The following is a 13,955-nucleotide window of genomic DNA, read 5'->3' on the forward strand; positions in this document are numbered from 1 at the left end:
GCCCCCCCCACCCTCCATCAGTCTGAAGAAGGGTTTCGGCCCGAAACGTTGCCTACTTCCTTCGCTCCATAGATGCTGCTGCACCCGCTGAGTTTCTCCAGCACTTTTGCCAACTTTTGAAAAGTCCATCATGGGTTCAGGATTCCACTGATTGACTACTAATCAGTAGCAGGGGTGGCACAGTAGCGGTAGGGATGCTGCCTTACAGTGCCAGGGACCCTGGTTTAATCCAGACTTTAAGTGCTCTCTGTCGGGTGTTTGCACGTTCTCCCTGCGACCGCTTGGGTTTTCTCCGGGTGCTCCGGTTTCCTCCCACACTCCAAAGGCGCACAGGCCTGTAGGCTAATCGGGCCTCAGTTTAAAAAAAAAGTAAATTGTTCCCCAGTGTGTCAGATAATGCTAGTGTCTGGGGCGATCGCTGGTCAGCGCGGACTCGGTGGGCCCTAGGGCCTGTTTCCATGCTGTATTTCTAAAGTCTAAAGTCTACAATCCAAAATAGAGTTAACTATTTGTGTTCATGTATAGTATGATCATACTGGATAGCAAAGTTTTTTCAATGTCATTTGGTACATGTGACAATAATTAACCAAACCTTCACACCCACCTCCCCTTTGTGTGAAAAAGTCACCCCTCAGATTCCTATTAACTGTTTTCCCCTTCACCTTGAACCTGTGTCCTCTGGTCCTCAATTCCCCCTACTCTGGGCAAGAGACTGCGCATCCACCCGATCTATTCCTCTCATGATTTTATACACCTCTATAATCATTCTGCTGTGTAGGAAGGAACTGCAGATGAATGGTGGTTTACACCGAATATATTCAGGTTCAGGAATAGCTTCAGGAGATGCTTCTTCTCAACAACCATTGGGGTACTGAACACTGCAAACACCATCTAAACCAAATTATGTTGCCCGAGATATTTTGGGCATTTGTTTTGTACTCTATTGCGGCTTTTTATTTCTTGAACTTTTATTTTCATAAATTCAGAAGGGATAGGAGAAGAATTAGGCCATTCGGCCCATCCAGTCTACTCCGCCATTCATTCATGGCCGATCTATCTTTCCCTCTCAACCCCATTCTCCTGCCTTCTCCCCATAACCCCTGACATCCGTACTAATCAAGTATCGATCTATCTCTGCCTTAAAACATATCCATTGTCTTGGCCTCCACAGCCTTCTGCGGCAATGAATTCCACAGATTCACCTCCCTCTGACTAAAGAAATTCCTCCTCATCTCCTTTCCAAAGGAACGTCCTTTTATTCTGAGGCTGTGGCCTCTGGTCCTCGACTCTCCCACTATTTGGTAACATCCTCTCACATTCACTCTCTCCACTCTATTTTAGTTTGTTTGTTATTACAATATTTATTGAGTTTTGTATTTACAGGTCTGCTATGCTGCTGCAAAAAATATTTTTACTGTTCTATTTTGGTACATAGGTCAATTAAACACTCTGGACTATTTTTCCCCCACAATAGTACAAATGATGACGTGAGAAGATTTATCATATAAGACATTATTCCACCATGCCATAGAAACATAGAAACATAGAAAATAGGTGCAGGATTAGGCCATTCGGCCCTTCGAGCCTGCACCGTCATTCAATATGATCATGGCTGATCATCCAACTCAGTATCCCATCCCTGCCTTCTCTCCATACCCCCTGATCCCTTTAGCCACAAGGGCCACATCTAACTCCCTCTTAAATATAGCCAATGAACTGGCCTCAACTACCTTCTGTGGCAGAGAATTCCACAGATTCACCACTCGCTGTGTAAAAAATGATTTTCTCATCTCGGTCCTAAAAGACTTCCCTCTTATCCATAAATTGTGACCCCTAGTTCTGGACTTCTCCAACATCGGGAATAATCTTCCTGCATCTAGCCTGTCCTACCCCTTAAGAATTTTGTAAGTTTCTATAAGATCCCCCCTCAATCTTCTGAATTCCAGCGTGTACAAGCCGAGTCTATCCTGTCTTTCTTCATATGAAAGTCCTGCCATCCCAGGAATCAGTCTGGTTAACCATCTGATGGATAAATGATGATTTATGATTCCGTCCAATATGTTTCTTGCAGAAAGCTCTCCTTCTTTAACCAATACATGGAGAACAATGCCTATGACCTGGAGAGGCTATGGAACAGTATTGAAGATGTCATCATCAAAACCATTCTGGCAGCGTATCCAGTCCTGAAACACAACTACCTCACCTGCTTCCCAAATCACGTGTCGGGAAGTGCTTGCTTTGAGATCCTTGGCTTCGATATCTTGCTGGACCAGACGCTAAAACCGTGGCTGCTGGAGGTAGGCACATCTTTGGAATACGTAACTATTAAACAGATAGAGTCATAGAGTCACACAGTGTGGAAACAGGTCCTGCAGCCCAACTTGTCCACTCCAACCAACATGTCCCATCTACACTAGTCCCACCTTGGTCCATATCCCTCCAAACCTGTCCTATCCATGTACCTGCCTAACTGTTTCTTAAATGTTGTGATAGTACCAGGTATTGTGATTGGTGTGATAACAGCAGGATCTGGATCGATTGGATCAGGTGGGCTGAGGAATGGTAGATGGAATTTAATACAGAGAAGTGTGAGGTGTTGCATTTTGGGATATCTAACAAGGGCAGGACCTACACAGTAAATGGTAGGCCTCTGGGGTGTGTTGTAGAGCAGAGGGATCTAGGAGTGCAGTTGCATGGTTCCTTGAAGGCCGATAAGGTAGGTAAGGTGGTCAAAAAGGCTTTTGCAACATTGGCCTTCATCAGTTAGAGTATTGAGTATAGAAGTTGAGAGGTCATATTGCAGTTGTATAAGACGTTGGTGAGACCACATTTAGAATATTGTGTTCAGTTCTGGGCACCATGTTATAGGAAAGATATTGTCAAGCTTGAAATGATTCAGAAAGGATTTACAAGGATGTTGCCAGGACTAGAGGGTGTGAGCTATAGGGAGAGGTTGAGTAGGCTGGGTCTCTATTCCTTGGAGCGCAGGAGGATGAGGGGGAATCTTATAGAGGGGTACAAAATCATGAGAGGAATAGATGGGGTAGATGCACAGAGTCTCTTGCCCAGAGAAGGGGAATCGAGGAGCAGAGGACATTGGTTCAAGGTGAAGGGGAAATGATTTAGTAGGAATCCGAGGGGTCATTTTTTCACACTGAGGGTGGTGGGTGTATGGAACAAGTTGCAGGAGGAGGTAGTTGAGGCTGGGACTATCCCATCGTTTAAGATGCAGTTGGACAGGTGCATGGATAGGACAGGTTTGGAGGGATATGGACCAGGCGCAGGCAGGTGGGACTAGTGCAGCTGGGACATGTTGGCCGGTGTGGGCGAGTTGGGCCAAAGGGCCCGTTTCCACACTGTATCACTCTACCTGCCTCAACTACCTAATTTGGTTTAGTTTAGTTTCGAGACACAGCACAGAAACAGTCCCTTCAGCCCACTGAGTTCGAGCCGACCAGCAAACCCTGTACATCAACACTATCCTACACACACTTGGCACAATTTACAATTTTACCAAGCCAATTAACCTACAAACCTGTATGTCTTTGGAGCGTTGGAGGAAACCAGAGCACCTGGAGAAAACACACACGGGTCATGGGGAGAGCGTACAAACTCCGTACAGGCAAGCACCCATAGTCAGAATCGAACACGGGTCTCTGGTGCTGTAAGGTAGCAACACTACAGGTAGCACCATTCTATATAAACCCCACTCTTTGTGTAAAAAAAGTTACCCTCAGGTTCCTATTAAATCTTTCCGCCCCCTCACCTCATTGGAAAGAAGGTACAGGAACCTGAAAACTGTGACCACCAGGTTGATGGACAAGTTCTTCAACTAACATACCCCTTGACCACTGCACAACATCAACCTCAGCTATAAACTGTGGATTGTCTTTGGTTGCTCTTTGGACTTTGAGGTTTGTTTTTTTTGCATGTTTATTGAGGCTATTAATTGCTAAGATTAGTTTAGTTAAGTTTAGAGATACAGCATGGAAACAGGCCCTTTGGCCCGCTGAGTCCGCCTGCGAACTAGTACTATCCTACACACTGAGGGGCAATTTACAGAAGCCAATTCACCTACAAACCCGCGCGTCTTTGGAGCGTGGGAGGAAAGCGGACCACCCCGGAGAAAACCCACGCGGTCACGGGGAGAACGTGCAAAACTCTGCGCAGCCAGCTTAGTTTCAGGATCGAGCCCGGGTCCCCGGCGCTGTGAAGGCAGCAACACGACTGCTGCGCCACTGTTTTTGCACGAACACGACAGCGGCTGGTCACTGAGTGCTTCACTGTGGCATCGCCACTTGCCGTAGGGAGCGTGCCGACCGACACATCAGCCAAACCCCCCCCCCCCTCCCCCCGGCCTGCTTTTCTAACTGGGGACCCGATGAATCACATGCCTGTAACCCTATGCCTTTCCCACCCCCTCCTCCCACTGTCCTCGCTGACACCCAAGATGTCCCTCTTTGCGTGCATCTCAGACATACGGACTTCAGTATCCGTTTCAAGAGGGTCGGGGAACCTTTTCTCTCTCTCTCTCTGTGGCCAATAATGTGATCCGCTTAACCCTGGCTGCCACTCAGTCTGTGCCTTTACAGGCTGACACAGCAAGAGAGAGATGGTGACTGTGTTAAATTCAACCTTTCGGGGGTCCCACCTAGTCCTGATTTAGCACCAGATTTTGCATGTGCCCCTCGAGCTGGATCAATGCCAATTTACAGTGTAGCAGTTGGTTCGTTAGGGATCCTATTTGCTTACGGTGATAAATTAGGTCATGTTTCCTCATTCCAGAAGTGGGTGCGGATGAATTTCAACCTTTTTTTATTAAATCTTCCTCTTGGCCTTCTTTGCACTAGGGAGAGCAGTGCCAGCTCCCCCAGCTGGCAGCATTAGGCAGACGTTCTATCATTTCTGGGACCCTTACAGTAAATCTCCTTGAATGTCAAGCCCAGGAAGGAAGGCAGCACCCCAGCTGTGGTCCAAGCACAGACACAAATGGTCCATCAAGCTTCCTGCCCAATCTCTCACCCCCCCCCCCCCCCCGTCTCTCTATACTGGCTATGTACTCCCTCTGCTCTTCCAATCCACCTGCAGGGTTTTGTCCCGAGACATCGACTGTTCTGTTCCTCCACAGATGCTGCCTGTCCTGCTGAGTTCTTCCAGCAGTTCTTTTGTTTTGTGCCAGTCTCCAGCAGCGGTGTAATCTCTTTTGCCTCCGGGTAAAAATACATCGCAATCAAAACAAGGTGTATTCCATCTTTTCCAGCTTTCTCCCCCCTCGTTACATAGATACATAGATACATAGAAAATAGGTGCAGGAGTAGGCCATTCGGCCCTTCGAGCCTGCACCGCCATTCAATATGATCATGGCTGATCATCCAACTCAGTATCCTGTACCTGCCTTCTCTCCATACCCCCTGATCTCTTTAGCCACAAGGGCCACATCTAACTCCCTCTTAAATATAGCCAATGAACTGGCCTCAACTACCTTCTGTGGCAGAGAATTCCAGAGATTCACCACTCTCTGTGTGAAAAATGTTCTTCTCATCTCGGTCTTAAAGGATTTCCACTCTATCCTTAAGCTGTGACCCCTTGTCCTGGACTTCCCCAACATCGGGAACAATCTGCCTGCATCTAGCTTGTCCAACCCCTGAAGAATTTTGTAAGTTTCTATAAGATCCCCCCTCAATCTCTTAAATTCTAGCGAGTACAAGCCGAGTCTATCCAGTCTTTCTTCATATGAAAGTCCTGCCATCTCAGGAATCAGTCTGGTGAACCTTCTCTGTTCTCCCTCTATGGCAAGAATGTCTTTCCTGAGATTAGGAGACCAAAACTGTACGCAATACTCCAGGTGTGGTCTCACCAAGACCCTGTACAACTGAAGTAGAACCTCCCTGCTCTTATACTCAAATCCTTTTGCTATGAATGCTCTCACCCCCCGTCTCTCTATACTGGCTATGTACTCCCTCTGCTCTTCCAATCCACCTGCAGGGTTTTGTCCCGAGACATCGACTGTTCTGTTCCTCCACAGATGCTGCCTGTCCTGCTGAGTTCTTCCAGCAGTTCTTTTGTTTTGTGCCAGTCTTCAGCAGCGGTGTAATCTCTTTTGCCTCCGGGTAAAAAATACATCGCAATCAAAACAAGGTGTATTCCATCTTTTCCAGCTTCCTCCCTCCCCCCTCATTACAATCAATCCTGGCCTGAAACGTCCCCTATCCTTGTCCTCCAGAGATGCTGCCTGACCCGTTAGCTCACCACAGTACTCTGTGTTTTCATTTTGTATACCAAGCATCTCTCAGTCTGTAGAAGGGTCCCGACCCGAAGTGTCACCCATCCTTTTCCTGCAGAGATGCTGCCTGTTTCACCGAGTTACTTCAGCACTTTGTGTCTACTATATCTAGTATAAACCAGCACCTGCAGTTCTTTGCTTGTACAGTTTCTCGTTGCACTCTGATCATACTTGATTATTAATATTTTAGGTTAATCATTCACCCAGTTTTACGACGGACTCCAAACTGGATCAAGAGGTGAAGGATAACCTTCTTTACGACACACTCTGCATGATTAATCTTGCCGCCTGCGATCGGCGGAAGGTCTTGGAGGAAGAGAGACGTAGAACCAACGAGCGGTTGCTTCACATCTACCGGTCAAGGGAGGACAGGTACCTACCGCTGGGTGACGGAGACTCCCAGTTCAGTGAGGCTCTCAAGCCTTCAGACGAAGTTGTGGTCGGTCATTCATTGGACTTGCGCACGTTGGGGTCACGGTGCAAGGATGGGGATGGGCACAAGGTGCTGGAGTAACTCAGCGGGTCAGGCAGTTTAAGAATAAGGAGTAAGCCATTTAGAACGGAGACGAGGAAACACTTTTTCTCAAAGAGAGTGGTGAGTCTGGTGGAATTCTTTGCCTCAGAGGGAGGTGGAGGCAGGTTCTCTGGATGCTTTCAAGAGAGAGCTAAATAGGACTATTAAAAATAGCGGAGTCAGGGGATATGGGGAGACGGCAGGAATGGGGTACTGATTGGGGATGATCAGCCATGATCACATTGACTGGCTCGAAGGGCCGAATGGCCTGCTCCTGCACCTATTGTCTATTGTCTATTGTCATCTCTGGAGAAAAGGAAGAGGTGACGTTTTCTCCCGAGATGCTGCCTGACCCACTGAGTTACGCCAGCACACTTTGTGTCTATCTTCGGTATAATCCAGCATCTGCAGTTCCTTCCCACACATCCACAGATGGAGGCTGGGTGCATGGTTGACATTCTGCCACATTCAATCGAGTCCTTTCATAGTGAATCCTTTCATACTGAAAGGCACTTACATCCTTTATACCCCTTTCAGAATAGACCACAGAGCTTGCAGTGGTCCAAATCTATGTTCCAAGAGAATGTAATAGCATATAGTGTAGTATTGGGACTTGGTGTTGGTTTATTATTGTCACATGTACCGAGATACAGTGGAAAACGTTTGATTGTGCGCTATTCCATTGAGTCAGTTCATATTATATACGAGAACAAACAAACCAGACACAAGTACAACAGATATAACCATATAACCATATAACAATTACAGCACAGAAACAGGCCATCTCGGCCTTTCATGTCTGTGCCGAACGCTTATTCTCCCCTAGTCCCATCTACCTGCACTCAGACCATAACCCTCCATTCCTTTCCCATCCATATACCTATCCAATTTATTTTTAAATGATAAAATCGAACCTGCCTCCACCACTTCCACTGGAAGCTCATTCCACACAGCTACCACTCTCTGAGTAAAGAAGTTCCCCCTCATGTTACCCCTAAACTTCTGTCCCTTAATTCTCAAGTCATGTCCTCTTGTTTGAATCTTCCCAACTCTCAATGGGAAAAGCTTATCCACGTCAACTCTGTCTATCCCTCTCATCATTTTAAAGACCTCTATCAAGTCCCCCCTTAACCTTCTGCGCTCCAAAGAATAAAGACCTAACTTGTTCAACCTTTCTCTGTAACTTAGTTGTTGAAACCCAGGCAACATTCTAGATAGTGCAAAGGGAAAAATACCAAAGTGCAGAATATAGTTTTACTGCCTTAGTGTGTTCCAGTTATGGGCCTGTCCCACGTAGGTGATTTTTTTGGGTGACTACAGGCGACTGCCGCAAAATCTCCAACATGTTGAAAATGTTTCTGGCGACAGCGGCGACAATCTTTGCAGCCGTAGGTTGTCGTAGTTTCTGTCGTAGGTGAGTTCCATTAACACCAGTCCCTGGCAGTTGCCTAAAGAGTCGTCTAAGTGGGACAGGCCCATTACAGAGCAAGTGTCCAATGTCCAGAACAAGGGGTCACAGTTTAAGGATAAGGGGGAAATCTTTTAGGACCGAGATGAGAAAAACATTTTTCACACAGAGAGTGGTGAATCTGTGGAATTCTCTGCCACAGAAGGTAGTTGAGGCCACAGTTCATTGACTATATTTAAGAGGGAGTTAGATGTGGCCCTTGTGGCTAAAGGGATCAGGGGGTATGGAGAGAAGGCAGGTACAGGATACTGAGTTGGATGATCAGCCATGATCACATTGAATGGCGGTGCAGGCTCGAAGGGCCGAATGGCCTACTCCTGCACCTAATTTCTATGTTTCTATGTTTCTATGTCCACAATAAAGGTTGGTTTGGAAGATTGGGATAAATGGAGAGACCTTCAGGTGGTACAGCACTTTCCAGTAAATCAGGGGTGAGCCATGTTTCAATGAAGCAGAGCACACAGGGGAGGGACCCCGATCTCCCTTTCATACACAGCCTTGCTGTAAGCTCTTCAAGTTTGTTATAGAGGCATAGAGTCGTGCAGCATGGAAACAGGCCCCTCGACGGAAACGTACCCAAGGCCACTAGCGCACAATCAAGGACCAGTCTCACCCCGGACACTCCCTCTTCTCCCCTCTCCCATCAGGCAAGAGGTACAGAAGTGTGAAAAGGCACACCTCCAGATTCAGGGGCAGTTTCTTCCCGGGTACACAAAAATGCTGGAGAAACTCAGCGGGTGCAGCAGCATCTGTGGAGCGAAGGAAATAGGCAAGGTTTCAGGCCGAAACTCTGAAGGAAATAGGCAACGTTTCGGCCCGAAACGTTGCCTATTTCCTTCGCTCCATAGATGCTGCTGCACCCGCTGAGTTTCTCCAGCATTTTTGTGTACCTGGGAAGAAACTGTCCCTGAATCCTTCGCTCCATGGATGCTGCTGCACCCGCTGAGTTTCTCCAGCATTTTTGTCCACCTTCGATTTTCCAGCATCTGCAGTTCCTTCTTAAACACAGTTTCTTCCCAGCTGTTGGCAGGCAACTGAGTCATCCTATCACCAACTAGAGAGCGGCCCTGACCTCCCATCTACCTCACTAGCGACCCTTTAACTATCTTTAATTGGAAATTTTACCTTGCACTAAATGTTATTCAGATTATTCCCTTTATCCTGTATCTGTACACTGTGGACGGCTCAATTGTAATCATGTATTGTCTTTCCGCTGACCGGTTACCACCTGACAAAAGCATTTCACTGTAGCTTGGTACACGTGACAGTAAGCTAAACGGAAACACATTGAACAGCTTGATTGTAATCATGCACAGCCCTTTTTTTCTGACTGGATAGCAAACGCAACAGGGAAGCTTTTCACTGTACCTTGATACGCGTGACAAGATAAACTAAACTTTCGTACACATGCACTTGTCCGAATATCTTTGCCATATATGAAACATATGAATTAGGTGCAGGAGTAGGCCATTCGGCCCTTCGAGCCTGCACCGCCATTCAATATGATCATGGCTGATCATCCAACTCAGTATCCTGTGCATCCAAATGCCTTCTCTCCCTATCCCCTGATCCCTTTAGCCACAAGGGCCACATCTAATGGGGTTTATAGGGATTTAGAGGGGTTTAGAGGGATTTAGAGGGGTTAAGAGGGTTTTCGAGGTGGGTAAACATATTCTCCCTTTTCAACAGCTCTCAAGCGTTTGAGCCAGACTCACACTAGGAAGCGGGGGCCAAACTGCAGTTATTTCAGCCACAGCTGGGTCATTCCCCCCCCCCCCCCCCCCCCCCCCCGCCCACTCCACCGTTTGCCAGAGTTTGTGCTCACAGCTGTGCCGGTAGCGTTGGGCCTAATAAAGATCGGCAGTTCCGAGAGCTGTAACGAAGATTGTCAGGAGACTTCATCTGTCCTGCATCCAAATGATTTTCCCAGTTGCTGGAATGGATAGATAATAAGGAGAATCCATCATTGAAGTGAATTACAAGGAATTACAGATGCTGGAAACTTATGCATAAAATCACCCCCCCCCCCCCCCCCCAAAAAAAACGCAAAAGTGCCGGAGTAACTGGGCGGGTCTGACAGCATCTCTGGAGAACATGGTCAGGCAATGTTTTGGGCTGGTGGGACCCTTCTTCAAACTTTGAACAAGGGTTCCGACCCAAAATGCTGCCTGTATATTTTCTCCAGAGATACTGCCGGACACTGAGATACTCTAGCACCGGGGTGGGGAACCTGCAGCCTTAAAGCTGCATGCGGCCTTCTAGGCCATTAAATGCGGCCTTTTGAATGAATCCAAATTTTGTAGAACAAATCCTTTTATTTTTTTAATATGTTTTTGTTCGTCTTTTATTAATTTAATTTTAATCTTAAAATGAACGTATTAAAAATACCAAAGAGTAAAGGAAGATTCGACTAAATAATCCTCCCCAACTGACAGCCACAATTAAAACATTAGTAAGTCATGAGGGCTATTTTAACAAAATAATGTACATTTTGAAGTATATCCAGACAATAGACAATAGGTGCAGGAGTAGGCCATTCGGCCCTTCGATCCAGCACTGCCATTCAATGTGATCATGGCTGATCATCCCCAATCAGTACCCCCCGTTCCTGCCTTCTCCCCACATCCCCTGACTCCGCTATTTTTAAGAGCCCAATCTAGCTCTCTCTTGAAAGCATCCAGAGAACCGGCCTCCAGAGAATTCCACAGACTCACCACTCTCTGTGAGACAAAGTGTTTCCTTGTCTCCGTTCGAAATGGTTTACTCCTTATTCTTAAACTGTGGCCCCTGGTTCTGGACTCCCCCAACATCGGGAACATGTTTCCTGCCACTAGCGTGTCCAAGCCCTTAACTATCTTATATGTTTCAAGTTGAAGTTGAAGTTTCTTGGATGTGGCCTTTATTAGATTACAGCTAACTTGATGCGGCATTCCAACATGAAAAGGTTCCCCACCCCTGCTCTGGCACTTTGTGTTTTATGCTCAATGATCATACAAGGCTGTTTAACACATTTTAAGTGGAGCTTCATGTAAAATGTCGCAACCCTCTGGCACCAATTGTATTCCTGTTCACCACAACTGCTCCCAGTGGGATTAAACTTCCGCATTCTGCCACTGTTCGGGCTTTGAGGTTCCCCGTGAATTTATTGGCATGGAGCTCCAAAGATGAGACGAATCATGGTTGGATGGGAGAGATGGAGGAGTAGCCTGAATTGTGGGCTTGCTTGAAAGCAACGCCAATTCTCCCTGAGTGTAAATAATGCCCCTGTCCCACTTAGGAAACCTGAACGGAAACCTCTGGAGACTTTGCACCCCACCCAAGGTTTCCGTGCGGTTCCCGAAGGTTCCCGGAGGTTTTTGTCAGTCTCCCTACTTGCTTTCCACTACCTGCAACCTCCGGCAGCCACCTGCAACCTCCGGGAACCGCACGGAAACCTTGGGTGGGGCGCAAAGTCTCCAGAGGTTTCCGTTCAGGTTTCCTAAGTGGGACAGGGGGCATTAGTTAGGGAACAAAAGGGAGTAATTGTCGCCTCTCCTTTTCATTTGAAACTTAGAGCCGACGAGATACGAAGCAACCAAGCTGCCTGGGTGGAGCAGATGGAAAAGTATGAAGATGAAAACCTGGGGAACTTCAAAAGAATTTACCCGAATGAAACATCAGAGAAATACGAGAAGTTCTTGAAATGCAAACATTCCCTTTTCCAAGAAACGGTGGCCTCCAAGGCTCGGGAAGAATGCGCCAGGTAGGTTTTCATTCAACTTGTCAGCAGAGTCCATTGTTTCTCAAGTAAACTGCCCACCCTCAGTCCCTCCACCCTCTCTCTCTGGTGTCTCTCAACTATTGTTCCCTGGTCCCTCGAACATTCTTTTGGAACCTCTCATTCTTACTCTCTCATAGAGTCACAGAGGCATACAGTGTGGAAACAGGCCCTTTCGCCCAACTTGTCCACATCAACTAACATGTCCCATCTACACTAGTCCCACCGGCCTGCATTTGGCCCATATCCCTCTATACCTGTCCTAGCCACGTACCTGTCTAATTGTTTCTGTAAACCTTGCAATAGTACCTGTCGCAACTACCTCCGCTGGCAGCTCGTTCTATACACCCACCACCCTTTGTGTGAAGAAGTTACCCCTCAGATTCCTGTTAAATCTTTTCTCCTTCACCTTAAACCTATGTCCTCTGGTACTCGATTGCCCTACCCTAGGCAAGGGGCCCTGTGCGTCTCCCTGTCCCACCACCATCCATATCTTCAAGGTACTCGCTAGAATTTAGAAGCTTGAGGGGGGATCTTATAGAAACTTACAAAATTCTTAAGGGGTTGGACAGGCTAGATGCAGGAAGATTGTTCCCGATGTTGGGGAAGTCCAGAACAAGGGGTCACAGTTTAAGGATAAGGGGGAAATCTTTTAGGACCGAGATGAGGAAAACATTTTTTCACACAGAGAGTGGTGAATCTCTGGAATTCTCTGTCACAGAAGGTAGTTGAGGCTAGTTCATTGGCTATATTTAAGATGTGGCCCTTGTGGCTAAAGGGATCAGGAGGTACGGAGAGAAGGCAGGGACAGGATACTGAGTTGGATGATTAGCCATGATCATATTGAATGGCGGTGCAGGCTCGAAGGGCCGAATGGCCTACTCCTGCACCTATTGTCTATGTTTCTATGTCCCCCAGCACCATCCCTCAAAGGCCACTAGTTTTTCTCCAGTGTCTTTACTCTCTCCATTACCCTCCTCCAATCACCCTTTCACTTGTACTTCCAATACTGTCACCCCTCTGACCCAGTTGACCATTTCACTTCAGCTACAGGAGAGAGTTGGTTCTATTTAGAAGCAATTGTGTTCAAGAAGGAACAGCAGATGTGGGAAAATTGAAGGTAGACATAAGTGCTGGAGAAACTCAGCGGGTGCAGCAGCATCTATGGAGCGAAGGAAATAGGCAACGTTTCGGGCCGAAACCCTTCTTCAGACTGATGTAGGGTGGGGTGGGGGTGGAGGGGAGAAGAAAGGAAAAAGGAAGAGGGGGAGCCCGAGGGCTGAGAGAGAGCCGAATCCGACCTCTCTGTCCTGGGCCTCCTCCATGGCCAGAGTGAGCACCACCGGAAATTGGAGGAGCAGCACCTCATATTCCGCTTGGGCAGTCTGCACCCTAGCGGCATAAATATTGAATTCTCCAATTTCCGGTAGCCCTTGTTGTCTCCTCTCCTTCTCAGCTCTCCCTCAGCCCTTAGGTTCCTCCTCTTCCTTTTTCCTTTCTTCTCTCTGTCCCACCCTACATCAGTCTGAAGAAGGGTTTCGGCCCGAAACATTGCCTATTTCCTTCGCTCCATAGATGCTGCTTCGCTGCACCCGCTGAGTTTCTCCAGCACATTTGTCTACCTCCTATAGAGAGGCAATGTGGGGCTCAACTGCTATAAATATTTCCAGATCTAATGCTGGGAGCTGGGTCATCTTGGAATATCCTCAATATTCTCAATATTCTCAAACCCTCAATCCTGGGTCATCTTGGAATATCCTCAATATTCCATGTTCAATCCCAAATTAGTCAAGCTCAGCTTGACCAACATGGTAATCCCCAAAGTTCTCTCATGTTGGGAAAGGGGGGGGGGGGGGGGGTTCGAGCCCTTGCATGATGCTCCCAACCAAAGGTGCCATGGTGCCAGGATGATGCAGGGATAGGCTGAGGGCCC

The 13,955-nt window shown here is 47.3% G+C and overlaps 1 protein-coding gene across 1 annotated transcript in view; it reads left to right on the forward strand.

Annotated features, from left to right (window-relative positions):
* ttll6 (tubulin tyrosine ligase like 6) overlaps nucleotides 1–13,955 on the forward strand; it is a 51,189-nt gene that overhangs the window by 18,299 nt on the left and 18,935 nt on the right. The window contains exons 7-9 of the mRNA XM_033034775.1: nucleotides 2,072–2,297; nucleotides 6,474–6,655; nucleotides 11,819–12,007. Of these exons, the coding sequence (XP_032890666.1) occupies nucleotides 2,072–2,297; nucleotides 6,474–6,655; nucleotides 11,819–12,007 (597 nt within the window). The remainder of the gene's footprint in view (nucleotides 1–2,071; nucleotides 2,298–6,473; nucleotides 6,656–11,818; nucleotides 12,008–13,955) is intronic.

Source organism: Amblyraja radiata, chromosome 16, assembly GCF_010909765.2.
Source record: "Amblyraja radiata isolate CabotCenter1 chromosome 16, sAmbRad1.1.pri, whole genome shotgun sequence".
Lineage (NCBI taxonomy): Eukaryota > Metazoa > Chordata > Chondrichthyes > Rajiformes > Rajidae > Amblyraja > Amblyraja radiata.